The sequence below is a fragment of the Prionailurus viverrinus genome, chromosome E1, assembly GCF_022837055.1.
Source record: "Prionailurus viverrinus isolate Anna chromosome E1, UM_Priviv_1.0, whole genome shotgun sequence".
Lineage (NCBI taxonomy): Eukaryota > Metazoa > Chordata > Mammalia > Carnivora > Felidae > Prionailurus > Prionailurus viverrinus.
In genome coordinates, this window is record NC_062574.1 from 49385575 (window position 1) to 49413047 (window position 27473).

Here is a 27473-nt window from a genome sequence, read left to right on the forward strand (position 1 = left end):
CTTTCCGAAGCTGGCGTGTGGGGAACCCGGGTTGTCACCCCCCTCTGGTCTGGGCGTGGTTTCTGCCTCGTTTGTCAGCCCACAGTTCTGGGTCACTTCCTGTGTGCTAGGTGGGGAGGAGGGGGTGAGACCCAGGGAAGATGGCCAGGCCACTGTGACTGTCCCCGTCGCTCTTCCCCATAAGCCAGGGAGGTGGGCACCCATGTCCCTTCTTCACAGATGAGGAAACTGAGGCTCAGGGGTTCATCAGTCCCCCCTCCCCCCATGCCATCTGCCAGGGCGCGAGTCTAGTCCACCCCAGAGCCCCACTGAGAAACCTGACTTTGAGAAAGCCTGGCAGTCAGAGGGCAGGCTCCCAAGGATTGGAGGGAGGATGGGCGGGATTTGGAGAGTGGTGGGGGGGGACATTCCCGGTCCGGAGAAGCCTTGAGAGGCCGGGAGGGTGGGAGGCAGAAAGGAAGGAGAGGGGAGGGGGGACAACGGGTGGGCCAAGCCAGGATTCCCGGATGAAAAGATGCAATGCAACAGGCAAAGGGGCCCGCAGGCCTGAAGTTGGACAAAGAGGGAGGGGCCAGGGTTGGGGCTTTTTTGCAGCTGTCAGTGTGGACCTCTGGTGGACTACTGGCGGCGGGATCTTGGCACAAGGCAGGTGGCCATGAAGACCCAGGCCTGCCCAGGCCCCTGCCTCTCCTCCCACTACTACCCCGCCCCCCACGCACACCCACGCTCCAGCCCCATGTTACTTGCATGACCCTGGCCCAACTTGGAAGTCACCTCTTCAAGGAAGCCTCCCTGGATTGAACCCCTGTTGGAGCACTTGTCACTTCCTGTTGACATGATCTTTTGCCGGTCTGTCACCCCTGGCCCCGCTCTCTGAGCCCACTGCGCCCTGGGAGCCAGCACCCAGTTTGGAGCCTGGCATAGCAGAGGGGCTCAGAAATTGAAGGGGTCTAGGCAGGGGTGCAGAAAAGCCACCAGAGCTCAGCTATGAGATGGACTGGGCCCTAAGGGAGGTGGACAGGGACCAAGGAGGAAGGGCATGACCCCAGGGGATCCCGGGAGAGAGAAATGGCCGAGATGGCTCTTAGACGATTTGCTCGCAGAAGATTCAGCCGCCCCAAAGGTGCCAATTCCTGAGCCTTCACTATAGGCCAGGCTCTAGGTCCCTGCCTTGTCCTCATTGCCAGGAACGCCAAGGGCTTCTGGAAACTGAGCAGCCCTAAGTGATGGGGCCCACCCGTTAGGCCACTATCGCGCTCTCCCGAGAGGAGAGGACAAACTGGGACCCGCAGATAAGAAGCCACCCCCCCCCTCCCCGGGTGTAAAGTGAGCAGTCCGGGCGAGCACCCAGGAGCGCCCTCGCTTCGGGGCGGGGGCGAGGAAGGCGGCAACCGCAGGAGCCGCAGGGAGGGGAGGGCGCGACCCCCACCCAGGGCGCAACCGAGCCGCCCGCCCGGGAGGCTGCCCCGCCACGCCTCCCACCTGCTCGCCCGCCCCCCGCCTCCCCGCGCGCCGCAGGAAGTGGCGGCCCCAGCGAAAGCGGAGGAAACTGCCGAGGTGGGGGCGAGGAGTGGAGGGGGGAGGAGACGGCGGGAGAGCTGGGGTTCCTGTCATGTGACCCCTCTCCCCTCGGCTCCCTCACAGTCCCGCCTGGCTTGGCGGGACCCGGTCGAAGGAGGGGGCTCCTCCGGGGAGGTGGTCCCTTGTCCCCAGGTGAGCTGGGCCCACACTGGGGGGAAGGAGGCAGAGCGTGAGGGGGTGAAAGAGAAAACCGAGGTCGAGGGCTGCTGAGGGGGTGGGGGTCAGAGCCTGCTTATTAGGGTCCAGTTCCCAAGTCTGAGACCATAGCCACGCCCCCTCATCTGGGGTCCCTGGGGGCACCCGGCAGACCGAGTCCCAGCACATCCCAATCGGTGCTGCCACAGGATGCCGGATCCTTGGACCTGTCAGGGTTTGGGGCCCGTTCCCAATGGGAGAATTAGCACCCCGAGAACAGGAATGGTCTTGCCAAAGGGTGACCCCCGGGGCAGCAGGCGTAACTGGGGTACAGCAGGCCTTGGGCCCCCTCGCACTTCTCTGTGGCCACACCTGGCTTTGTCTGTGTCTGTGACAGTCCCATCTTTCTGTGCCCTTTGGGCCTTTCTCCCCCGTGGACAAACAGGGAAACGGAGGCCTCTGGCTGTGTGTCGCTTTGAGATGTGGATGGGGACTGAGTCCAGACCTGCTCCGGCTGAGTTCTTTCTCTTCATCTCTGGCCATGCCAGGGCCACGACCCTGAAGCCCGCCCGACAGGCAGCCCCCAGCCCTTCTGGGAGGAGGGGCGGGGCGGCCCGGCGCCCCCAACCCCAACCCCACCCCCACCGCGGAGATGCTGCGGAGGCCGGCAGCGCGGTCCGGCCAGGACCCCGGGGAGCCAGCGCCTGAGCCAGGGGTGGAGGAGCTGGGCGAGCAAGAGATCGGGCGGCTGTGGTCCTCCCAGGCACAAGTCCGGGGGCTGCCGTATGCCATGGTGGACAAGCGCTTCATCCGGTGGGTACACGCGGACCCACACGGCTGGAGATCAGACGGTGGGGGAGGGGGAGCCCCGAGAGGAAGGATCTGTTGAATGAGGGTCCGAGTCACCGGCAGTGGGAAAACTCCTCTGCCTCGTGGCCCTGCTCTGCCTGGCCCGGTGGGCACAGCGGGTGACTCAAGGGCGCCCCCATCGCCACCCCGTCCCAGGCAGCTGCGGGAGCCCCGGGGGGTGAAGACCTCTCGCTGGCAGCGATGGCGGCGCAGGGGGCAGACAGCGGGCCGGCGCCTAGGGGAGGCAGCGCGGAGGCTGGTCCGGGGCTTCGGCCTCTGGGAAGACGCCCTCTACGAGATCGGGGGTAGGACCCGCGCCCTCACCCCCACCTCCCCTCTCTGGAGTCCAATTTAGTTTAGGACTCTCTGGAGTCCAAGTCCAGTTTAGAAGCCCAAGGAGGGCACCAGCCCACTTGCCATGACCCCCGCCCTCCCCCCTCACCGCCCCCCCCCCCCCCACCAACAACAACCATCGCCCCCCATCCCATCATCCCGCATCAGTTCCGCCCCAAGCGGGGCGCAAAACTCGATAGATGGCAGCACCCCCTGGTGGCCATCAGAGGTACTGCTAGGGCAGCCTCCAGGGCCCTAAACCGAGGTCCCCGCGAGGCTGGCCACCCACAGCCCTCGGATTCTCAGGGGGGCCCCTGGCTCGGTGCGGCCCTGAAGGACCCCCTCCTCTCCTCATAGGCCTCTTTGGCACCGGAATCCAGTCCTACTTCACCTTCCTTCGCTTCCTGCTGCTGCTCAACTTGCTGACCGTGCTCCTGACCGCAGGCTTCGTGCTGCTGCCCCTGGTCTGGCTCCGCCCCCCTGACACAGGCCCCTCCCTTAACTTCAGTGAGTGCCCTACCCGCCGAGGGAATAGTGTCCTGGAGCCCACAGGCACCCCCGGCGACGCTGAGGGGCTGGTCCAGGGCTCAGGGTGTTGGGACAGCCCTACCCTCTGTGTCCCGGTCCCAGGCGTCCTCCTGCTTGAGTCCAGCCCTGGGACCCTCCCTGCCGGGCCGTGTTCATGACATACCTCCCCACATATCCTCAGGGCCCTGCTCGGGCCTCCCCAGGACTGGGGGCTATGGAGTAGATGTCCCTTGGGGACCCTTCCCTATTAGTTTCCTCTCCCTCCCGACAGCCCTCCAGTGCCCTGGTGGCCTCCAGCCCCAGACTGGTGTTCCCAGATTCCACAATCAACTTTGGAATGTTTTAACCGGCAGGGTGAGTGGATTCTGCCTTCACTATGGGCCAGGGGGGCTGGGGGACCTGGAGAACTGGCCCCAGGGGACCGCAGTCTAAGAGGACCCCAGTCCCTCCAAAGGCATTTTGGCTTCTAGGGAAATGGTTCTACACAAACAGGCTGGTGGGGACAGTGACGGGGTCAGAGAGAGGCTGAGGCCAGTATGCACAGCCCAGGCCCCTGGACACTTGCCCATGGCCCTCAGAGCCCAGCTGGGGGAGCATCCAGGCCTGTGGACTAAGCACCACCCCACCATCACCCCTGGGTGCCACTGAGGGGTTACCGTGTAGACTCCCATGTGCCAATGTCTCTTCCTCGAAGCTGTGTGGCCTTGGGCAAGTTGCCTAACTGCTCTGAGACTGTAACATAGGGAGGCTCTCACCCCCTACCTGATGCGGGTACTGTGAGTGTTAAAGAGCCGAGACCTGGAAAACACTTAGCACACACCTGCACGACCCGACCCGGTCCCCAGGCCTTCAACACCACCTACCTCTTCTATGGCGCATACCGGGCAGGCCCGGAGAGCAGCTCGGCCTACAGCATCCGCCTGGCCTACCTCCTGAGCCCGCTGGCCTGCCTGTTCCTCTGCTTCTGTGGGACTCTGCGGCGGTGAGAGCACAGCCCCGGCCTCTACCTCCTTCCGGGGGGCGGGGTCTTCCCTGATCGCCCCTCCCCTGGCGTGGCACCCCCAAGTTAGCAGGAGGGCCTCGGCCCCTGTTCCCTAAGGCTCATCCATGCCTCCAGGGCCTGAACTCCGTGTCCCCAGCTGCAGAGCTCAGGGGCAGGGGACACCGCCCCTGTCTCCCCACCCCCAGCGATAGCTGAGGCCACAGGCTGCCCCCAGGACTGTCGGGGGGCTTCCCACCCCAGACCTGAGCCAGGGCAGAGGCCCCTCCCCCATGAGCCCTGGCCTCCGGCCCCCTCCAGGATGGTAAAGGAGCTGCCACAGAGGCTGTTTCTGGGCCAAGACTACAGGTCACCTGTCAGTGTCAAAGTCTTCTCCTCCTGGGACTTCTGTATCCGGGGACAGGAAGCAGCCACCATCAAGAAGCACGAGATCAGCAACGAGTTCAAGGTGTGTGCAAGCGTGTGGTGCGTGTACGCCTGGGTCTGTGAGCGGCCGTGGTTTGGAAGCGTGTGTCGGGGGTGTGTGCACACGCGCGTGCGTAGGGCGTTCCAGCTGGAGGTGGGGCTGTGCCGCTGTTTGGACGTGAGCAGACGCACACGGTGCGAGGTGGGGCGGTCTAGATAAGACCGGCCACCAGCCCTCAGCCTGCCCCCGTCCCAGGGTCGCCCCAACCTTGCCTGGATGCTGGCGGCCTGTCTCCCGACCAACAGGGACCTGGGCCTGCGCCGTTTGAGGGCACCCGCCCCTTCCACGCACGCAGCACCCAGCCCCCACCTGTCTGTGTCCCCGCCCCCATGACAGGTGGAGCTGGAGGAAGGGCGTCGATTCCTGCTGATGCAGCAGCAGACCCGGACCCAGAGGGCCTGCCACCTGCTCACCTACCTGCGGGTCAATGTCCTCATCGGGCTCCTGGTGGTCGGGGCCATCAGCGCCATCTTCTGGGCCACCAAGTACTCACAGGACAACAAAGAGGTGCCTGGCAACTGACGCGCATGCATTTAATCCCGGCCAGAACTTGGCGGGGAGACGGGGCGGTCCCACTTTGCAGATGAGCAAGCTGAGGCTCAGAGAGGTTGAAAACAATCCGCCTGAGGTCACGACCAGGCCAGAGCGCCTCTCCCCGCGATATCCTCCAGTCGCGAATAGCCCGCGGGCTTCCAGACGCCAGGCCCGCACCAGTTACACCTGAGGGGGTTGTAGGGCCCGAGGGAGCCGCTGGGGGACCCCCCCAGCCCGTGCGCACCCCCTTACCTGCTTTTCCCCGCAGGAGTCTCTGTTCGTGCTGCTACAGTACCTGCCCCCGGGGGTCATCGCCCTGGTCAACTTTGTGGGTCCCCTGCTCTTTGTTTTCCTCATCCAGCTGGAGAACTACCCTCCCAACACTGAGGTCAACCTCACCCTTATCTGGTGAGTGCCATCCTTGGGGGTGACAGGGGGGACAGCGTGTGGAGGGGAAGGAACGGAGGGCCCGGGGGCACTTGAGGACGCCGCGTCCTGCTGCCCGTGTTGGTTACCGCCTGGCACCAGTGGTCCCGAGCAAGGGAAGGTATGCAGAAGCTTCCAGAAACATGATCTCAAGAGCCTCCGTCTAAAGCTTTCCAGTCCCTTCCTTCCAAAGTAAGCCAGCTGCCTGGACCAAGCACCAGCCGTTCGGAGGGGCCAGTGACAAAACAGCCAGGAAGGGTTGGGAACCAGCCTCTCGCCCGGGAAAACCAGGAAGGTGGGAGGCGCACAGCACCCACATGCCCCGAGGGTTTCCACCCCTCACCTTGACAACCTTCACCTGTGAAGTCAGGACCATCCTCATTCCCATTTGACAGATGAGGAAACTGAGGCTCGCACGGGTCAAGGGCCTCAGCCAAAGGCAAGCTCACCATGTCCGTTGGGTGCAGGTTCAAATGCAAGCCCCCCCCCCCCGACCCCCATGCTCTGCTCTGTCTGCCCGCTCAGGACGAGGATCTCGCCTTGGACCCCAAGCCCCTCCTTGAGCCCCCGCAGAGCTCCAGCTCAGCATTTCCGTCTCCCCCTCCACCCCCCTGCTTAGCTCTGCCGGCTTTCTCTCCTGCTTCCCCTGTGCAGAAGCTGTCTGCAGCCCATTCAGCTTTCCTCCAAGGCTGACTGTGGCTTGAAACTTTATTTTTGGGATAGGTAATAGCACACGCACGTGGTAAAAACAAAAAAAAAAAACACTTCAAAATGCTGACAAAAAGCAAAGATAAAAAATAAGCCCCCACCCGCCCTGCCTCCCAGCCTCCCTCAACAGAACCACTGTTCGCAGCCAAACTCGTGTCATATGTCAGCTGAGAGTCCACACTTAGCTCTAATGCGCATGAGACGGTTTGGGGTTAAAAGCCATCCTGCCTGTGTGATCCAGTCATGCAACACTCAGGAGTGCCCGTGGGCATGTTTGTGCCACGTGAGACCGTGTAAGCGGGCTAGGGTAGAAACAGAGCTCCCACCTGCTGCGAGAATATTAAACTCTAAACCAAGTGTGACCGCGGGGGAGGGGGAGGGCAGCTGGGCTACACAGTGTCTCCCACGCTGATTTAAAAACAGAACCCTTGCCTCATGAATCATCTGGAGACCACGATTCTGGGGAACACACCTTGGGCGACGTTGCCACCGGACAGAGTAGGCTGGAAGTCGGCCGGGCTCTGGAATCAGAGTGCGCCGGACCCCGGAGAGACATGATCTCCAACGGAGCTCCACCGCACATGTAACCTGGGTGGCTTGTGCCCACGTACCCGAGCCCCTTCCCCTGACACGGTCCCCCCCCCCCCCACCCCCCACCCCCCCAGGTGCGTGGTGCTGAAGCTGGCCAGCCTGGGAATGTTCTCCTTCTCTCTGGGCCAGACTGTGCTGTGCCTTGGCAGAAACAAGACCAGCTGTGAGTCCTTCGGCTACAACGCCTGTGATTACCAGGTGGCTGGTGGCTCCCTCCAGGCCTGTCCCTTCTGTCCTCATCCCTCTCCGGTCTCACCTTTGGGAGAGAGCGCGCTGCACTCCTCCAGGGGGCACTGTTCACAGCACGCTGGGCAGGGCGGCAGCCCTAGCTGGGGGGGGCGGAGGGGGGTCCCTGCTCAGCTCTTCCCCTGGAGGCCCCCGTTCTAACTTAGCAATCCTATCGGGCTCCAGGCAGGGCTCCTACAACACAGAGGCCCCCAGTGGGTGGGCGAGGGGCGGCCGGGGACCCTGGGTGACACGTGCCCCTCTGCTCCAGTGCTGGGAGAACGCGGTCGGGGAAGAGCTGTACAAGCTGAGCATCTTCAACTTCCTCCTCACGGTGGCCTTTGCCTTCTTTGTCAGCCTGCCTAGGAGGTGAGCCCCGGGGACACCGTGGGGAGACCTGGGGGCGGCGGGGGTGACCCGGGCGTGTCTGGGGGATGGCCGGTGGCCACAGCCAAGGGTGAGCAGTTCTTCCCACCTCACGCTCGGCGCGACTGAGTGTGTGACGGTCAGTGGTCACGACTGCTGTGGGTATCTGGACGCTCCCCTCCCCCAGGCTGCTGGTGGAGCGGTTCTCAGGCTCTTTCTGGGTCTGGCTGGACCGGGAAGAGTTCCTGGTGCCCAAGAATGTCCTGGACATTGTGGCCGGCCAGACGATCACCTGGATGGGCCTCTTCTACTGTCCCCTGCTGCCTCTGCTCAACAGTGTCTTCATCTTCCTCACCTTCTACATCAAGAAGGTGAGGGCTCGGGGGCTGGGAGGGGGCCGGAGGGGCACTGCGTGGGCGCCTGAGCCAGCGGCAGCGGAGCCCGGCTCCCGTCCCGCTTCCGCCCAGCCCCCCAGTGGCACTGCCCTGGGCCTCGGGCTCCCCCGGCTCACAGCCTCCCCACCTGCTGCCGCCTCCCCCAGTACACCCTGATGAGGAACTCCAAGGCCTCTCCCCGAAGATTCCGCGCCTCCAGCTCCACCTTCTTCTTCCAGCTGGTGCTCATCCTGGGCCAGCTCCTGGCCGTCGTGCCTCTGGGCTATGTGGTCAGCAGGTGAGGGCAGCAGAGGTGCCCGAGGCTGGGGGGGCAGGCAGCCCCTCCTCGCCCGGGGCCCTGACGCCAGCCCCACCCTGGCTGTCTCTCCCCAGCATCCACTCCTCCTGGGACTGCGGCCTCTTCGCCAACTACGCGGCCCCCTGGCAGGTGGTGCCAGAGCTGATGGCCCTCCGGCTCCCGCCCTCTGGCCAGCGCGCCCTCCGCTACCTGGGCTCCCACGCCTTCAGCTTCCCCGTCCTCATCCTGCTCAGGTGCCTCTCAGGGCAGCAGGGGCCAAGAGGGGGCACACCTGGGAGGGCGTCCGCCCTTCGATGAGCACCCCCAGACACTCGTGGGATCTGGGAGCAAGACAAGGAGAGGCAGGGGGGGCAGGGTCCCAGAGGACAGAGCTTGGGCCCAAAGGCAGGTAGCCCTGGGCAGCCCCCTCGAGCAGGTACCTTGTGTGACCCACGGGGACACACGATCCCTCCTGCAGGCACACTAAAAACCTGCAGTTGAGGTATTCTTACGGCCGTTTAGAGGAAAGAGGCTGCCAGGGGGAGGAAGGACAGGAGAGAGAAAGGTGTCTGCAGACAGAAAAACCCCGGGAGGCGTTAAGACACTGGGGTGGGGAGAGAGGAAGTAGGGGAGGCACCTGCCCTCCAGGGATAGCTGACCTTGGATTCCTGTCTGTCTGTCCAAAGCCTTGTCCTGACCGTCTGCGTCTCCCAGTCCCAGGCCAATGCGAGGGCCATCCAGCGGATCCGGAAGCAACTGGTGTGGGTGAGTGTCCGCTGGGCTGGGGAGGGGTCACACCTCGCCCCGGAGCGTGGCCTCAGGCCGGGAGCCAGATGACAGGCCTGTGGCCTTAGGCTTGGGAACGCGGGGTTGATAGAATGTGGCTCTGGGTTGAGGGAGGGGCGGGGCCCTGGTGGGGGCGTGGCTTCTTTCTGGAGGCGGTACTGTTGGGGGCGTGGTCTCTGGCTTCACGGAGGCGTGGGGCGTGGCCTCTGGGTGGGGCGAGGCTTGGCGGGGGCAGGGGCGGGGCAGGGGCGGGGCAAGGGACCCGGCTCGGCGGATTTCGTAGGTGCAGCTGCGGGGCCGGCTGCTCGTCCCGGCCGGCTCCGGGGTGAAGGCGCCGCTCGTAACCGGCCGCTCGCTCTCCCCCAATCCCCGCAGCAAGTCCAGGAAAAGTGGCACCTGGTGGAGGACCTGTCGCGGCTGCTGCCGGAACCGGGCTCCGGCGACTCTGTGGGGCCCGAGGCCCTTCACTCCCGAGCTTCGCGCCCGCGATCCTTCTGCCCTGGATTCCCGTGCCCCGGCTCCCCGGGCCCCAGGACCCCCAGGCCCGGACCTTGCCTCGAGGATCCCGCGGGGCTCTTCGGTGACCCGGGCCCCGCGCGTAGATTCCGCCTTCCCAGCGGCTCAGAGCTGTAGCATCGACCCCTGCCTCGGGCCCGGAGCCTCCCCGGGGCTCGACCCACCTCCCCCACCAGAGTCCCCCTGGCCCCAAGCTCCTGCCCCCTCCCCGTGCCGGACAACACTGCCCCTCTCAGTGGGCCCTCCAGCAAGACGCAGGAGAGCCCCCGGGCAGCAGGAAGAAAATATGGCGACTTGTATTTCTATTTTTAGCCCGGTCCTGTAAAGTTTCTGTTTTTGTTGGATGGTTTATAACGTACATAATACATTAGCATAGTAAGCCACGAATGCGATATATAAATACACACCCACCGGAAGTGCTCAGAAAGTGTTTCCTGTGGGGAGCGCCGCTGACATCTACGCGAAGGGCAAGACCCGGCCGCCGCTGAGCACGCCTGCACTAGGGGCTTGCTGTCCTCTGAGTGCCCATTGCTGCCCCCCCGCGCCCCCCACCCCCAACCAGCCTCCTGCTATCCCTTCTCCACCTATGAGAGCACTGAGACCCACAAGTTGATGCTGGAGTCACCAAGCAGCAGAGCTGGTCCCAGAGCCACACTACACCAGCATGGTGCATTCCTGCCCCTGACCGGGTGGAGGGGTGGGGGGTGGGGGTGCTTCCAGACCTTACCCGAGTCTGAGTAACAGATGGTCCACGGCCAGCCTCTCCCTGGCAGGATTCCTCATGGTCTTCTATTCTGACCCAGGACCCCACATCAATAAAGTGGGCCTCCTCAGGAACCCAGAACAGAGGTCCCTTGGCCCTAGCTTCTACAGAACCTGTTCTCTAACTCTCCTCCATGCCCCCCCAAGACCCCCGCCCTCACGTTCAGTTGACCTCGAGGAGTGGCGGGGCTGGTGGCGGGGAGGCACCCCACAAGAGCTGTGAGACAAGTGTAGACCTGCATTGTTAGACACACCCCAGAGTCAGCCTGGGGAGGGGGTGGAGCCAGTGGGCCACGGAGCAGGGATGCAGCCCAGGGCCTCCACCCCTGCAGTGACTCTCAGCCTTAGAGAACTGGCCCTGTGCCAGGACTGCTGATGTGTTTGGCGCAGGTGCAGACAGCGGCTAGGCATCGGGACTTTCTAAAGCTGCCCGATGACTCTCCCCCGCAGCCAGGGCTGAGAATGCTGGCCCAAAGAACTTTCGGGAGGGAGGGTCAGGAGAAACCCCATGACGTGCTTGGAAAACCTCTACTTCCTCCGGCAGCCTGGCACCCGGCAGGATTCCCAGGCTGGAGGCGGCTCTGGCCCACTGCCCTCGGGCCCAAGCCCTCACGTGGGCTTTGGAGGTTGGACCAGTTCACCTCCTCCCATCGCTGTCCTCTCTCACCCACCCGGTGCCACATGACCCGTCAGTCTGTCAACAACTGCAGGGCCCTGTTCCGGGGAAACACGTGGTGCTGTGTGCTCGGTCAGGGGAGGGCCACTGGCCTGTCTCGGGTGAAAGTGACACATGTTATTAACAAGACAGAGCGTGGCCCTGACCTGCAGCGATAGTATCCCGCGGGAGCTTGGTAGAAATGCATCTTCTCAGGCTCCACGGATCTGGAACAGAAACTCAGGGTGGAGCCCAGCGCCGTCTGGTGATGAGCCTCCGGGGGTGATGCTCTTCTGGCCCAGAATGGTAGAAGGCTGCACCGAAACACCAGGGGCCTTTGCTTATCACTTTCTCAGGCTTCAGCAAACCTTTGCTGAGAACCGGGCAAGTGCAACACCAGGGAGAAGACAGTCAAAGTCTGGGCCCGTTTGCTCAGCCGCAACGTGGGGCTCACGGCACCCTCCTCTGAGGGTTAAATGAGCAATTACTTATCAAGTGTCCTGATGTGTGCCTTGAGTAACTGCAGGTTGTATTATAGCCCCTGCTCCACACAGTCTAGGTGACCTGGTCCTGATGAGTCCCATCCTACATGCAGCCTGCGGAGAGAAGAGACAGAAGAGCTCAGAGGACCAGCCTCCTCTGAAAACAGCGACACAGGTGGTCCGCTGGAGAGGGCTCCTGGCTGGGGCAGGAGACATGCCCTACCCATCAAAGCCCTGGGGGGAATGTTCCTCGGGTCCGCCCACCACCTCTCCTCCGACCTGGAGGGAAGGAGGAGGCTTCTCATGAATTGCCTGAGCTCAGACCCCATCCCCGGAGCACAACATGGAGGAAAAGACGTGAGCTTCGGGGCCTCCCCGGGAGACAGGTGGGCAGCGACCTAGACCATCCTTCTGTCCTTCTGCAATCATTAATTCCTTCGATTCCTTCCCCCAACCATGTCAGCAGAGTGAGGACAGGCTTTGTGAAAGGGAATTTGGCTAGGAAACTGAGGGGGGGTACCCTTGCTCCCCAAATGCAGGGAGGTAGGTGAGCCCACGGGGCACATCCTCGGGGAACGAGCCACGATCTGGGGGGCAAGTGACAGATGCTGGGTCTCGCCTGCTGGGGAGAAGGGGAGCCACCAAGGCGCTGACCCATCTAGTCCCCAGGTGAGCTCCAAGCCATCTGCCCCCTGGGCTCTGGGGCAGATGGCCCCTCATCCTTCCTGCTGCTCACAGGTGGCAGGGTCATCCATTAGACCAGCTTCCCAACGTGCCCAGATGTCACAGGCCCCAGTGGCTTTCCCTGAGCAGGGCCAGGGGTACACAGAGGCAGCTGTCCCTGCCTTCCTTGGGTCAGGTGCTCACCCTGGGCTGTATGGGGCATGGGCATGTGGTCAGCCTGTGAAGCTTGGTAGGAAGAACAGCTCCCACCGGGAGCAAATGGTCCGCTGGGGCGGGACATCTTCCCTGAGGAAGGCTGTCACAATGGGGCACCCTAATTGAACACCCTAATTGAACGTGGCTATAAAGAGGTCCCGCCGGCCCAGCAGCCCAGGTTTGGCTCAGGAGGAGCCCGGCTGCCACACCTTACCTGCTCCCTCGCTCCAGGCGGCCCTGAGCCCCCTGCCCTGAGCACCCCCAGCCCTGGTCTGGCCTTAGTGTTCTCTGTTTTCCTGGCTCACTCCCACCCTTCTCCCCAGGTCCGGTGAGCTCTGTTGCAGACTGCTAAAAAGGCCACGCATGCCACCCGTATGTGATGTGGTTTGGCCTCCTTTTAGACTGGCTGGCATCGGTCCTGGGAATGACCACTGTCCGCAGGTGTGAGAAAGGGCCCCCATGCCACTCTGAGTTCAAGGGCAGTCCTGGAGCACCGTGCCTGCCACACTGCAACACCGTCCAGGGGTGACCAGGGGCCTCATCCGGTCTGAGCTCTAATTTGGGGGCTGAGCCCAGTGTCAGCCACCTAGCAGGTGCCCAACAGGGGGTCACTAACGAACTGGTGTGACATGAGCAGAGATGGCCTCTCCTGCCTGTGTCTCCAGCGGGTCCATCCCACCAGATACCCTGCCCGTAAGTCAGACTCCCCTGGGGGGGGGGGGGTTGGGGAAGAATAACAGCCCGTCCCCATAATCCAGAATAATGACCCCATCTCAAATCAGAAGATTAGCAACCTTGGGGCACCTGCGTGGCTCAGTTAAGTATCAGACTCTTGGTTTTGGGCTCAGGTCATGATCGTGCAGTTTGTGGGTTCTGGCCCCGCGTCTTGGGATTCTCTCTCCCTCCCTCTCTCTCTTCCTCTGTCTCTCTCTCTCTCTCCCAAAATAAATAAATACACTTAAAAATATATACTAGCAACCTTAATACCCCTCTGCCAGTAACATACATATTCCAGGGTTTATGACGCCAACATCTACCTACCAAACAGGCCCAGGCCCCTACAGCCCAGCAGTGGCAGCTGAGTGTAAGCCCTGGTTTAGTTCCAAGTCCCCAGGGGCCTACTCATTCCCCGGGGGGGCGGTGCGGGGGGCCTAGCTGTTCTGGGCCCAGCCTTGGTTGCTGAGGCCATGGGTGCTGTGGCCTCCGGGTTATCTCCTTGTTGCAGGAACCCACCCTGGGAGCCTCCTAGGGGTCCCAGAGTGGAGGTGGCCCTGTTGAGGGAGCTCTCGTGAGCCTGAGCAGAGGGCCCTCTGCCAGCAGAGGCATGAGGCTCCTTCAGCTGCTCTGCTTGGCCCTGCTGGGTGAGCCACTGGGGACATCGCGCGGGGGCAGGAGGGAGCCCTACCAGGGCCTCAGGGAAGCAGGCTCGTGCAGGAATGCCAGTGAGCACAGGAGAGGGACCTGGAGGCACAGACACTTCTGGAAGCGCAGGAGAGAGGGAGAGACGTGGGCTTGGGTCTCAGACCAGCCCCTTGTGGCCCCGTTACCGATCGCGGCATCATTCTGGGCCCTATTTACTCATCCACAAAATGACGACACCAAATGTTGAGGCCTCGAAAGAGCTTTTGTGAGTGAAGACGCTTGCTGAGTCCTAGGCTTCCCTTCTGGCCTCGGCAGGAGGCTCTCCGGGCGGCCTCTGCGTCCTGGGCTCTCTGCTTACTCCCCTATCACCCTCGCCTCTGGAAGCCACCAGCAGCTTCTCTGCGGAGCAGGAGGAGGGCGAGTGGCCCGCGGGAAGGAGACGGCTGGTGGAGGTTGCTGATAGAGAGGGGGTGTTTGTTGGCAGACAGCTGGACGATTCTGGAACTTGGCCTCAACTCCTGCGGGGTCTTGGGGGGGTGCGGAGAGGAGCGGGGTGAGCAGGCCAGTGTGGGACCTCCAGGGGCCATGGGGCCAGGAGAGCGCTGGCTTCCACCTGGGCTGTGGTGGGGGAGGGAGAGGGAGCAGCGCGCATGTCCCTGGGCAGGCGCGTCCAGTCTTTTTACCCCAGGGGCCCGATCTGGAACAGGAGCCCTTCCTGGAGCCCCCCAGCTCTGCCAGGTGGGGGTGGCCCCAGAGAGGGCTGGGGGCATTCCAGTGGAGCGTCTCTGCCCCGAGGAAGAGGAAGTCCAGGCTTCCTCAGAGGTGCGGCCAAGGGAGCCTGACTTACTCTCAGAGGCAGCCGGAGGGTGGCAGGGTCCCCGCTCTCCACCAGGGGGCGGTACAGAGCCAGGGGGCGGGGACGCTCCTGGGCCCGCCTCCGCGCCTGCCTCCCGCCCTGCTCTGCCCCCGCCCCCATTTCTAGCCCTGTGACCCTTAAGGTCAAGGTGGTGGGTCACCTCCTCCTCTCCACCAGGCTGGGGGCTGGCGCGCCTCCCTGGCTTATCTCAACCGTTACCTTCCCTGGGTCACGGGGTCACAGAATTGGCACCTGCCCCTATTCCACTGAAGGGTGGGCCTCGCGCGAAGGCGGCAGAGGCAGAACTATCATTTCCTCATTCGCTTTAAAAACAAACGCGGCAGTTGTGGTGTTTCTGCTAAAAAGAGACAGCAGCTTGAGGCGGCAGACATTCCTGTCCCCGACCCCGGGAAGTACCTGTTCCCCCCCCCCCCCCCCCGTCTGCCCCCCGCCCCGCCCCGCCCCTGCCTTCTGCTCAGAGCCTTACCCAACAACCCTCCCTAACCCAACTCCTGAGAGACCAGCTGCTAAATCATTCATTCATTCAGCACAGCCTGTTGGAGCACCTGTTCGGTGCCAGGCACTGTTCTAGGCCCCAAGATGGATGTGCAGAAACAAAGCAGAGGTCTCCTGTCCTCACAAAGCTTACTTTCCAGTGGGGCTGGGAGGGGGGACACAGACGACAGTGAAAATAAGCGATTTGCACAGTGTGCTGGCATGTGGTAAGTTCTAGAGAAAAGCAAGCAGGTAAGAGTAGAAAGGAATACGGGGTGGGGCGGGGGGGGGGGCAGCAGCATTTACTGGGAGATCGTCACTGAGAAGGAGACACCCAAGCTGGAGGAGGAAATGGCCGGCGAGGCCTGAGCGCAGGAAGCAGTAGGGAGGGGAGAGCTTGATGGGGAGGAGGGTTGAGCAGTTACAGGGGCAGGATTTGCGCCGAAGACCTGGGCCGCTTTCCCCTTCACGGGTTCTGTGTTGAGAAGCGACGGGATGGGAACCACGGGGGCATCCCAGGGGCCTTCGGGCTGCTCCCCGGATCCAGAGGCGAGATTTGGTGATAGCCAGAGCCCCGGGGGGGGGGGGGGGGGTGAGGAGAAGCGATCAAGACATTCTGGAGGTCAGGCCAGTGGCACGTGCTGAGGATACGAGGTGATGCGCTGCGAAAGAGCCGCGAGAGATGATCCCGAGGTTTTTGGCCCGAGCGACTCAGAGGACGGCTAAGTGAAGTGGAGTCTTGCCATAGAATATTGTGCAGCGAAACGCCTCAGTGGGAGCAAGAAGTTGGACACGAGAGATTGGAAGTGAAGGAACCGAAGAACCAAGATACTGGAAAGAGTATCTCTGCGTGTTTTGAAATCCCCAAGAGGGGGGTGGGAGGGAGGGGAGGGTGGGTGATGGGTACCGAGGAGGGCACCTTTTGGGATGAGCGCTGGGTGTTGTATGGAAACCAATTTGACAATAAACTTCATATAATGAAAAAAAAATGAAATCCCCAAGAATTCGGGCAAGTGTGGTACCGTGGGAACCGGGGGCAAGAATCTTCAGGGAGTGATGGGTGTTTCTAGGTAATGGTAGCCCAGGGGAGCAGGGCAGAATACGTCTGAAGATAGGAGGTTCCAGGATGGTGTTTAGGGAGGAAGGAGGGAGACTAGTCCAGAAGTGTCGAGGGGAAGTCCACCCCTGTCCTCCCAGGTCAGTGCTGGGGAGGCTGTGGGGGACCCCCAGCACCAGGGACAACAGCTAGGGTAGGCGGGGCTGGGGGCCTGGGGGTCCCCGTGGGGCCGCCATGAACACATGACAATGTTCTCATTCAGCAGGTGGGGGGAGGGGGACCTGGTTGAAGCATGGATCCAAGCTAGATTGTACTCCCTCCCCGAGCGAGAGCAAAGGAACCTCGGATTGTCCCCCATTCGTGCCTAAAACCTGTTTGGAATTTTTGAGTGACGTTCTAGACCACTTCATAAGAGCCACATTGGAGGGGGTGCTGTATTAATTCCTTGCGGCTGCAGCCAATTACCCCGGGGGTGGGGGCAGGGTAGGGCTGGAAGGTATCTTTTGGGAAGACACAATTCAACCCTCAAAGGTGGGCTGGCTGTTCAGCATCTGATCCCTGGGCCCCACCTTAGGTCTAAGAAATTGGAACTCTGGGTTTGGGACTCAAATCTCCAAGCCTCCGGTTATGACACACACACACAAGTCTGGAGAGCCGCCTAGCCACGGGGGCGGCGGCAGCTCCGCTCTCCCCGCTTACACCCCAAGGGGCTTCCTTCTTCCCTTAGCAACAGAAGGAGGCTCTGCGCGGCCACCCACTCAGCCCAGCGCGGCCACCCACTCAGCCCAGCGCAGCCTGGCTCCGCTTCGGGTCTGAGCGTGGGCTTGTCTCACTCCACCGCATCATTCCAGTGCTCTGACGCGGTGATGAATTTTAAGTGCGTGCCGGAGCACTCACTTCCCGTGGGTTAAATGCATCAACTAAACAATCAAAAGACGAAGACCACGCCGGTCCTGAAAAGTGACCCCCCCCCCCACCCTGCACCCCACCCCCACCCCCCTTACAGAGCTCACGGGACTCTGGTCTGTGAACTTATGTAAATCAAGCTTCTATTAATGGCCATCGAAATGGAAACAAAGGCGGCCAGCTTTTCCTTTGAACTTTTATAGGTCCTCCTTCCGTTGAAGGGAGCAAAAAAAAAAAAAAAAAAAAAAAAAAAGTCTCCAGACACAAAGGTCCCTGGAAGCAAGGCCACCTCTGTGGAGAACCTCTGATCTAGAAAGAACTATGCTTAGGGGTCAGAAACTTCAGGACTCCTGGGAAATGTCTCTGGAGGAAGAACATTCTGGTTGGTTCCAGTTCTCTGCTCGGTGAGCAGTTTTCTGATGGCGGTGCGATTTCCAGAGCCAGTGTGCCCAGCAGGGCAAGGGTGGTGCACAAGATATATATTTCGATTTGGTAAACCCTCTTCTCTACGCCCCAAGCACTGCCCCCAAGCACTATTTTTTAATGTTTATTATTTAGAGAGAAAGAGAGAGTCATATATGTCTTCCAGTTTGCTTCCTCCTCCTTTTTATGTTTATTTTTGAGAGAGAGACAGACAGACAGAGCACGAGTGGGGGAGGGGCAGAGAGAGAGGGACACCCAGAATCCCAAGCAGGCTCCAGGCTCTGAGCTGTCAGCACAGAGCCCAACGGGGGGGGGGGGGGGGGGGGGGGGGGTCGATCTCACGAGCCGTGAGGTCATGACCTGAGCCGAAGTCATTCACTCAACCGACTGAGCCCCCCAGGCGCCCTTCCCGCCCCCCCACTATTCTTCAACAGGCACCATTAACATGAACAATCCGACCCTGCCCCGCAAACCCCCATTCCGAAAGCAGCTCTGTTTCCTCCTGGCCTCTCTGCCTTGAGAATTCACTATTGGCAGCGAGAGGGCCAGTAGGAAGCTCTTAGAAATGTCTTCTGCATCAGGTCGACTCCAGGATCCGCCTACAAAACAAAGAAGTTACTTCCAAGTTCCGCAAGCGCCTTCGGGGCGTGGCCGGGCAATGGGTCTGGTCCTGGGTTTTCCAAGGGCTGGGAGCGTCCCGTCTCCTTCCGGAATCCTGCTTTCCCAAGTGGCATCTTTCTCTCTGGCTCAGCTGGTCCCTGTGGATCTGGCTCATACCCTCTACCCTCGCCTTCCGACGGCCCCTTTAAACCAGACATTGACCCCTCTGGGAGCAGGGGCCGGGCATCCCAGGCACCCTGGAGGGTCTGGCAGAGGAGGCCTCTGATACAGGGGGCAGACAGGCCTTCCCGGTCTCAGCTCCCCCTCCCCTCCCCCGTCCAGCATCAGGTCCGAGCTCGGGGCCAGCTGATCGGGTGGCTGGTCGACTTGGCACCTAACTTGTCTCTATCTCGGGGAGGAAATCCCCAGCTCGGCGCGTCCTCGAGGCACGCACTTTATCGCCTTAGGAGATGCCTGGAACGCGCATGCCTCCCGGCTGGACATGCGCATTAGGAGCTGCCGTCTCCTGTAGCGGGTGGTTCAGCCAACCAACCCGAGATGGGTGGTGTCACCACGAGGCACACCAACGCCTGTCTTGCGAGTTCCAGTCGACAGACTGGTTGAACCTAGAAGTTGAATCCAGCGTCCGCTCTCCCGACCTCTGTTCAAACCTCTCCGTGCTTCCTACTCACATCCTAATTTCATTTTGTTTTTGTAGGAAAATATTCTGGACAAAAAGAGTCTAAGTCCCAGAGGTAGCCTTTTATCCAGTAGGGTTTGTTTCCTTCCTTCCTTCCTTCCTTCCTTCCTTCCTCCTTTCTTCTTCTTTTTCTCTCTTCCTCCTTCCCTACCTCTATCTTTTCCCTCCCCCCTCCCCTCCCCTACTTTCTCCTTTCTAAATTGAGGTGAGGTGAATTTCACTTAGCACAAAATTAACCATTTTAAAGTGACGATTCACAGCATCTGATGCATTCACAATGTTGTGCAACCACACCTCTACCTAGTTCCAGAACATTTCCATCACCCCTAAAGGAAAGCCCCTACACAACTAGCGGTCACTTCCCATTTCCCCCTCCACCGGCCCCTGCCCACTACCAGTCTGCTTTCTGTCTCAGGATTTTCCTATTCTGGACATTTCCCACGAGCGGAATAGAACAGATGTTGCCTTTTGTGTCTGACTTCTTTCCCCGGGGGTAATGTTTTTAAGGTTCGTCTGTGCCGTAGCATGGATCGGAACGTCACTCCCTTTTTTTTTTTTTATGTTTTTATTTTTTTTATTTTTATTTTATTTTTGAGAGAGAGAGAGAGAGACAGAGTGCGAGCAGAGGAGGGGCACAGAGAGAGGGAGACACAGAATCCGAAGCGGGCTCCAGGCTCCGAGCTGTCAGCACAGACCCTGACGCGGGGCTCGAACTCACAAACCCTGAGATCATGACCTGAGCCAGTCGGACGCCCAACCGACTAAGCCACCCAGGAGCTCCTAGAATCCAGATTCTTCTAAGTGACAGTTCTTGTTCTGAAGGAACATGTATTCCAGTAAAAGGATCAGTACTGAAAAAATATAAATAGGGGCTGCCAGATAAATTTTGCACAGGACATATTCATACCGAAAAATTATTCGTTATTTACCTGAAACTCAAATTTAACTGGGCATCCTGTATTTTTATTTGGTAAGTCTGGCAACCCAGAATGTACCATAAGAACAAAACCAAATGTGAAATTGTGTGGTACACACTACAAGTAGGGTTGAAACCCAGGCATATGACAGATGGAGGGGCGCCTGGGTGGCTCAGTCGGTTAAGCGGCCGACTTCAGCTCAGGTCGTGATCTCACAGTCTGTGAGTTCGAGCCCCATGTCGGGCTCTGTGGTGACAGCTCGGAGCCTGGAGCCTGCTTCGGATTCTGTGTCTCCCTCTCTCTCCGCCCCTCCCCTGCTCATGCTCTGTCTCTCTCTGTCTCAAAAATATAAATAAATAAATAAATAAATAAATATTAAAAAAAAAAAAAAAGATGGAGTAATCCAGAAGGCTGCCTGGAGGAGGCAGCAATGACAGGCCTCCAAGCCCAGTAGGCACTTTGAAACGAGGGAATTTGCTGGGGAGAGGGTGTTAAAGTCACGCAGCCATGCCTTGCTAACCTCTTCCACCCTATCGGAGCCCATGTCTCAGCTACAGGCTAACTCCACCTTGCTGGACGGAGACACAGGCCCCAGGGTGGAGATTTCCTGCCGGGTGCCCTCAGGCAGCCCACCCATCGCCTCTAGCCTTGTCGGGAAGGACCCACAGGTCCACGTGCAGCGGGGACCGAACTACGGGCAGTCTGCCAACTTCTTCCCACTTACCCCGATGTCAGCCTGGCATTGGAGCCAGGCTGAAAACGACTTCAGTGGCCACCCCAGCCCATTCAAGCTGGTGTCCCCAGGTGAGAGGGCCCCTTGGCTTCCAGAGGGGCGGTTGGCACTTCTGGGTGGGTCAGCGGGAGGTAGGAGAGCCCCGCCCTGGCCCTGCCTAAGGGAGGCCAGCTCAGCCACCCCCGCCTCCCTCACGGGGCAGCTGCCCCTGGTACCCACCTCTGTGCTGGCTGGTTGGTAGCCTCACCTCTATTGCCGCTGTTGCCTCTGGGTTGCTGGGCCAAGCTCGCGGATCGGGTAGGAAATGGGTGCAGGATGTGGGGGACAGCGAGAAGGAGGCCGGGTAGCGGGTTTGGAGGACAGGGCTGCCTCCAGGGCAAACGAAGGGCCATGTGGCTCATGCATCACCTGCAAGAGTTTGTGAAGGGCCTACTGTGTGCCACGTGTCTGCTGAGGGCTTGCACCTCCGTGGCTTTATCTGACCCCGACCAACACTCCCCTGTGATGGAGTCAGTTGGCCTCCGGGTGGGGCATTCATTCGCCTGTATTCCTGACGGGTCTGGGGAGGGACACGAGGAGCGGGGTTGAAGCCTCCTGGGGACCAGGCTGGATCAGGGGCTTCTGTTCTCCGTGGGAACCACATAGGTCGGTGCTTCCCAGCTGGTGACAAGAGGCAGGGGCTGGACCTCCTGGGGTCCCCTGTCTAAGGCTCTCGGTTCACTGACTTGTAAAGCGACCAGGCCTTTGTGTTGTCTGTCCCCAAGCCCCACAGGCCTCTGCGTGTTGCACCTGTCTGGCCTTTGGCAGCAACAACCTCTGCCCCGTGAACTTCTCGCCTGCCTTGGTCTCTAGACACGGCCGTCTCCTGGTTGTCTTCCTCCCTCCCTGGCCAAGCTTTTCAGTGGCCGCTGTCCGGGAGTCTATCCCTGGCACTCTCCTCGTCTCACGTCAGTGTCCCTTCCTTCCGTCTCTGTCCTTTCCAGAGGCCAGACTCCTGGGAGAGCCGCGTCACCTCTCTGAGCCTCGGTTTTCCCTTTTATAAAGGGGATAGAGAGGGGCACCTGGGTGACTCAGTCGGTTGAGCGACTGACTTCGGCTCAGGTCATGATCTCGCAGTGTGTGAGTTCGAGCCCTGCGTCGGGCTCTGTGCTGACGGCTCAGAGCCTGGAGCCTGCTTGGGATTCTCTCTGCCCCTCCCCTGCTCATGCTCTGTGTCTCTCTGTCTCTCAATAATAAATAAACGTTAAAAAACTTTTTTTAAATATATAAATGGGATACGGAGACCAGGCTCTCCCTCGCCACGTGACCAGGAGCCGACGCTTGCCCTCTTGGTGATTCAGTGCCCCCCTTCATTTAGTGGAGTGACTCAGCCTTATACCCCTTCTCCTGCCCAGGGCACTGATGCGCTTGGCACCATAAAATTCCTGGAGGCCTTGGGAGGGGTGGCTGAGAGGTGTGCTTGCCTAACCTGGAATCTTAACTCCTTTATCATCAAGGCTGTGGCCAGACGATGCGGGCTCGGCAGAGTCCCCTCAAGAGGGCCCCGGCTGTCTGTCCCCTACGGAAGGACTCGCCATTTGAATGAAGGAAATCCCTGCCGGCCCTGATTCTTGAAGGCTGGTGTTCTTCCACGAGCACACATGGTGTTAGTGTGACAATTTCAGGACGGGGATGGAATGAATAGAAGGGCCTGTGATGGCAGGGGAGGTCCATAGGAAGTGGGGGGACCTCTGTGTGGCCCCTGTCCTCACCGTCCCTGCAGGTCTGGGGAGAGGGTGGGGTAGACTGTGAAAAGGCCCAGCTGCAACAACCCACTCAGCGTCCCCTCCTCCTCCCCCACCCCTGCTCCCCTCTTCCCTGGTGTGGCACCCCATCTCCTGGTGGCCTAGTCAGCCTGTCACTGTGCGGCTCACCTGGGAGGATTCTGAGCACCGCCCCCCCCCCCCCCCCCAGCACCCACTCATTAATCCTTACCCGCAACTAGCAAAAACTGTCTGGCATTTTTCCCTTCCGGTCAGTCCGTGGCCCCTAGGGAGTGCACCCCCACCCCACCCCATCAACCTTCTCTGTTCAGATGCTCTAAAGATGTTGGGGTGGGGGGGGGGAGGGCTGGGTTAAACTCTGCCCTCTGCCTGTCACCCTGGAAACTTTGTTTCTGTCTGCATACCATCTTGGGCATGGAAGTCTGAAGTCACACACCCCTGGGGCCTGGCTCAGCCCGGGAAAATTTGCGGAGAGGGTCCTCGACACCACCCCCAGGCTTAGCTCCAGACGGGAGCAAAGAGCGACGGGCCAGTCGAGGAGGGCGTCCAGGCTATGGGCTGGGGTTTGGGATGGAATGGGGAGAAAAGAGGGGGTGCTTCTGAGCCTGGGTCCTGGGCGGGTGAGGCCCAGACAGGCATCTATCTGCTGGGCTTCCTGGAGAAGGCGGGAGGGCAGGCGGCAAAGTGTGGGTGGGGCAGAGGGGCGGGCCCTCCTGGCGTCCCTCTCTTCCTGGGGACTCTCTGGCCCCTTGCTGGGGGCAGGGGGACGCGGCCCCCGCCACGACGTGGGCTGGACGTTTGTCGGCCGCCAGAACGCAGGCAGGCCCAGCCGTCGGAGCGTCCGGGCCGCTCTGCTCGCCGCTGGCTGCGGACCGCATTTTGCTCTCGGTCCCTGGGGCCGCGCTGGCCACGCCCCTGGGGGCGGGGCCGGGGCGGGGCGGGGCGGGGTGGTGGCAGGGTCCTAGGCTGGCGGCAGCGGCTACGGCGGCGGCGGCGGCGGAGGCGACATGGAGAGCGGGGCCTACGGCGCGGCCAAGGCAGGCGGCTCCTTCGACCTGTGGCGCTTCCTGACGCAGCCGCAGGTGGTGGCGCGCGCCGTGTGCATGGTGAGCGGGTGGGGAGCCGGGCGGGGGAACCGGACTCCGCCGCCGGGGACCGGGCGGGGGAGGGGGTGCCGCGAGCCTGCGAGCGCGACAGGTGGCGGCGGCCGAGGCCCGGGGGAGGGGTGCGGGTGGCGCGCGTGGGGCCGGCGAGGGGGCCCGGGCCCCGCCGCCCTCCATCCTCCGGGCCCCGCCGGCCGCCACTCGCGCGCCGCAGCTTTCCCCGGCTTCCCCTGGTCCCCACTGCCCCCCACCGGCCGGGCCCGGGCGCGGGGTGGCCCGGAGGCGCCGCGGGGGAGCAGGCCTGTCGCCCTGCTGGCGGTGGGAGGAGCTTGGGGCAGCTCCAGGACAGGTGGCCGCCGTGCTGGGACTCTCTGCTGGGGGAATTCATCCGGAAGGGGCTTTCCCAAGCCACGTTGGGTAATGGGGTCTCCCCTCCACTCGCGGAGCAAGTCACGTGTTTGCTTCCCCACCCAAGATCAGGTGACCCCAGGATGTACCCTTCCCAGGGAGGGTAGGGGATCCCTCCAGCACCAGATTACTGGGGGTAAGAGCGTTGGAGGGGGGCGGGGCACAGGATTTTGGACAACCAGCGCCTGGAGCTGGACAAGGTGTTAGTGTGGGCAGGCAGAGGGCTGGGACTCCCAAGTGCCCTCACCATGCCTGCCTGGGACTGGAGCCTTCTGAGGTGCCCTGGTGGCACCCATGCCCCCTCCCTGCCTGACCGTGGGGTCTGATCCAAGGAGCAGATGCCCCGTGTGTCGGGACAGCTGTGCCAGGAGTCGGGGCTGGCACACTGCTCCCAGCATCGGGGAGTTCCGGCTTCATCCCCAGCTGGGGGTGGGGCTTGTGACTGCCAGCTCCAGAGTCTATTCAGAGGGCCTTGTCCGGGCAGGGCAAGGGAGAGGCCTGTGCCTGTCCTAGTGGGAGCCAGGTGTCCAGACCGTCCCGCATCTGCTCACATGGGGTGGGGATGGGTGGCGGCCTTGACGTCTGGGGAGGAGAGGAGGCCACATGAGGCTGTTCCCAAGGGCCTAGAGCCCCTCCCAGAGTTCTGGCTGGTGAACCCCCTTCCACCCCGGCCCAGGACCTCCAGGGTTCTGAGTGCAGAACTGTATCCACAGGCCTGCCAGTCAGACTAGCCTGGGGGGCCCTCAGAGGGGAGGGTCAGGATGTCAAAGAGGCCAGGAGTCCTTGTAGGAAGAAAGCTGGCCAAACTGGGGTGGGGGTGGGGTGGGGGGAGCAGCCTGGAGCAGGAAAGAGTGGGAGGGGGCTCCGAGAAGTGGGAGTCTGGGGACACGGGTTCCAGCTCAGGGCACACTGGCGCGGCTTTCCTGAGAGGTGGTGGGGGGGGGGGGTCTTTCATCACCCAGGTTTTGGGGCAGAGGTTGGGCTCTGCAGAGGTGATTCAAGCAGAAGGTGATCTGGGGGTGACTCCAGGCCTGGGTTTCTGTAACTTTGTGGCCCATCTCCTACGGAACCACGATGGCCCTTCCCGGCAGGCAGCCGGGGTGGGGATCTCCCTCCCAGGAGATCCCCGTCCGTTCCCCACCAGCCCCTCCCTGGTCCAAGAATCTCCCGCCGTGCCCCCGGTGATGGCGACTGTGCTGGCACCTGCAGGTGGCCCGGGAGCACGGAGAAGTGGGGACTGTGCACCAGCCAGAAGCAACTTGCTTACGAGCTCAGTCCCCAAGTTCAGAGGGGGCCCTGGTGCCTGCCGTCCCAAAGGGGAACAGCTGCAGTGGGGGAGCCCAGGGTCCCTCTCACGTGTGCCCGCTGTGGGGCTTGTCTGGCGACCGCTCAGCCCTTCCCCACCTGTCCCCTCAGGTCTTTGCGTTGATCGTGTTCTCGTGCATTTTCGGCGAGGGCTACAGCAACACCCACCAGTCCAAACAGAAATACTGCGTTTTCAACCACAACGAGGACGCGTGCGGCTACGGCAGCGCCATTGGGGTGCTAGCCTTCCTGGCCTCGGCCGCCTTCCTAGTGGTTGATGCCTATTTCCCCCAGATCAGCAACGCCACTGACCGCAAATACCTGGTCATCAGCGACCTGCTCTTCTCAGGTACCTTCCAGCGGGACCCCCAGTTGACTTGGGGGAGGTGAATAGGAGTGTTCCTAAGAGGGTTCTGGGATGGCAGGGCCTCGGCAGCCTCAGGGGGAACCGAGGGCAGCCCCTACCCAAGCAGACAGGCTTGCACACAGGGATTTCTGTGAGTCTGCTTAAGCCCACCGGCGTTGAGTGACAGTCACGGGACCTTCGAGCCAGGCACCCAGGTCGCCACCCTGGCTTCCGCATCAGTGCCCTTCACACTCCTGGAGGCTTCTGGGAGATCCCTGCCACAGGGCCTCGCCATCGCCGCCCCCACAGGGGGCCCCTCCTGGGTCCCCAGACCGCCCCTGCCTCCGTGGAAGTGACCTTGCCCTTCTGGCCTTCTTCCCAGCTTTCTGGACTTTCCTGTGGTTCGTTGGTTTCTGCTTCCTCACCAACCAGTGGGTGGCCACCAAGGCGGAAGACGTGCTAGTGGGGGCCGACTCGGCCCGGGCAGCCATCACCTTCAGCTTCTTCTCCATCTTCTCCTGGGTAGGTGGGCCGGGGCGGGCAGGGGTGCAGTGTCTTTGGAGAAGGGTGGCGGAAGGCTGAGGAACCCAAACCTCGGGGCTCCCTGCAGGGCGTGCTGGCCTCCCTGGCCTACCAGCGCTACAAGGCCGGCGTGGACGACTTCATCCAGAACTACGTGGACCCCACTCCAGACCCCGGCACCGCCTACGCCTCCTACCCTGGTGCGTCTGTGGACAACTACCAACAACCGCCCTTCACCCAGAACGCTGAGACCACGGAGGGCTACCAGCCGCCCCCTGTGTACTGAGCTGCGGCCGGAACGGTCAGGGGAGCAGAGAGGGCGCTCGGGGGCCTTCGCTCTATGCTGGACTCCTCCCGTGAGCTTCGCCTCCTGGAGCTGCGGCCCCCTCACCCTGCCGGGTGCCCGTCGGAGCCGCGCACGGCCTGGAGAGCCCCCGCTTCCCCTGCCCTGGCTGCCGGGCTCCCTCTAGCAAGGGCTTCGCCCACCGACTCCTCAAGGGCATTTTTTAGAAAAGGGTTTTTAGCCAGATGTGTTTTGTCATTGCTTTTAATGATCCCCAACCCCAGTTGGAATAGCTAGAAGTGCCCGACACGCTGCTTTGACAAGTGCCTTAGCTTCTCCCCAGCCCAAAGGAGCCGGGCCCAGGTCCAGGACCTGGGCCCTGGTGGCCACAGTTACTCGGGTTCTGTGCCAAAGAGGAGACTGTGGGGCCAGGGCCCCCTTTCCTGCTCACTCAGGTTTGTTCCCCACCTCCTGGCGCTGCTGTGTCCCCAGCCCCCTGCCTGCCCTGGGAGCCAGCAGCCCCGTGCTCACTGCTGTAGCATCTGCTTGCTCTTGGATCTAGGGTCATTGCCCCATGCCAGTGCCTCCGGACTGCCTGCCTGCCTGCCGGCCTGCCGGCCTGCCAGCCGTGGCGCTGGATGCCCACCCCAGGGGGCACCGGGAGGCATTCCCTCCGCCTTGCTCCCAGCCCTTGGCAACCGGGAGGGGCTTTGCCTGCCGGAAAACACCCAGCTTTATGTAAATACTCTGCCACTGTGAGGTGTGGGGTGTGTCCACAGCCCCTGGGCTGTTCTGAATGTATTAAAAAGCCTTGGGGGTAAGATGCAGACCCTTGGTTCTGTTAGACTGATTTGAAGACGGAATAAATGTTTTTCTCGTTCATAATCTCCAGGGTCATCAGTTGGGCCTCAGCCCAGGGGTTGGAGAGAGATTCCACTCTGGGGTGCACCCTGGGAGGGGGCTGCTTTATGAACTTGCATTTTGAAGTCACGGCAGTGTGCCCCTCCAGCACGCCCAGCGCGCGCACGCACTTGTCTGGGGTCTCATTCCTCACACTGCCGTCCAACAGCATCTTAAAATAGCAACTGTGCTCAGCTTGTAAACAAGACAGTCTTTCTGGACTGCCTTGCCAGGGCCCTGCTGTGCCCTTGCTGGAGTTGGGGTGGGGGCCCCTGGGAGCGGACCCTGCGCGGTAACCCT

At 61.6% G+C, this 27473-nt stretch overlaps 2 protein-coding genes across 4 annotated transcripts; both read left to right on the forward strand.

Moving 5' to 3' along the window:
* The first annotated feature begins 1575 nt into the window (after window positions 1–1575).
* Window positions 1576–10099, forward strand: TMC8 (transmembrane channel like 8). Of its 2 annotated transcripts, XM_047833678.1 has the most exons (16): window positions 1576–1713; window positions 2162–2529; window positions 2722–2870; window positions 3256–3405; window positions 3698–3780; window positions 4272–4408; window positions 4727–4874; window positions 5229–5399; window positions 5695–5834; window positions 7226–7349; window positions 7648–7745; window positions 7930–8113; window positions 8284–8414; window positions 8510–8668; window positions 9101–9179; window positions 9576–10099. In XM_047833678.1, exons 2-16 carry the CDS (start codon window positions 2369–2371, stop codon window positions 9831–9833), a joined length of 2172 nt encoding a protein of 723 aa, XP_047689634.1. In that variant the 5' UTR covers window positions 1576–1713; window positions 2162–2368; the 3' UTR covers window positions 9834–10099. The 2 variants fall into 2 exon arrangements, with proteins under 2 accessions (XP_047689634.1, XP_047689635.1); XM_047833679.1 differs by lacking the exon at window positions 2722–2870.
* A 13153-nt stretch (window positions 10100–23252) lies between these two features.
* Window positions 23253–27158, forward strand: SYNGR2 (synaptogyrin 2). Of its 2 annotated transcripts, XM_047833709.1 has the most exons (4): window positions 23257–23412; window positions 25234–25471; window positions 25851–25990; window positions 26079–27158. In XM_047833709.1, exons 1-4 carry the CDS (start codon window positions 23314–23316, stop codon window positions 26274–26276), a joined length of 675 nt encoding a protein of 224 aa, XP_047689665.1. In that variant the 5' UTR covers window positions 23257–23313; the 3' UTR covers window positions 26277–27158. The 2 variants fall into 2 exon arrangements, with proteins under 2 accessions (XP_047689666.1, XP_047689665.1); XM_047833710.1 differs by lacking the exon at window positions 25851–25990 and having other exon boundaries at window positions 23253–23412.
* The last annotated feature ends 315 nt before the right edge of the window (window positions 27159–27473 follow it).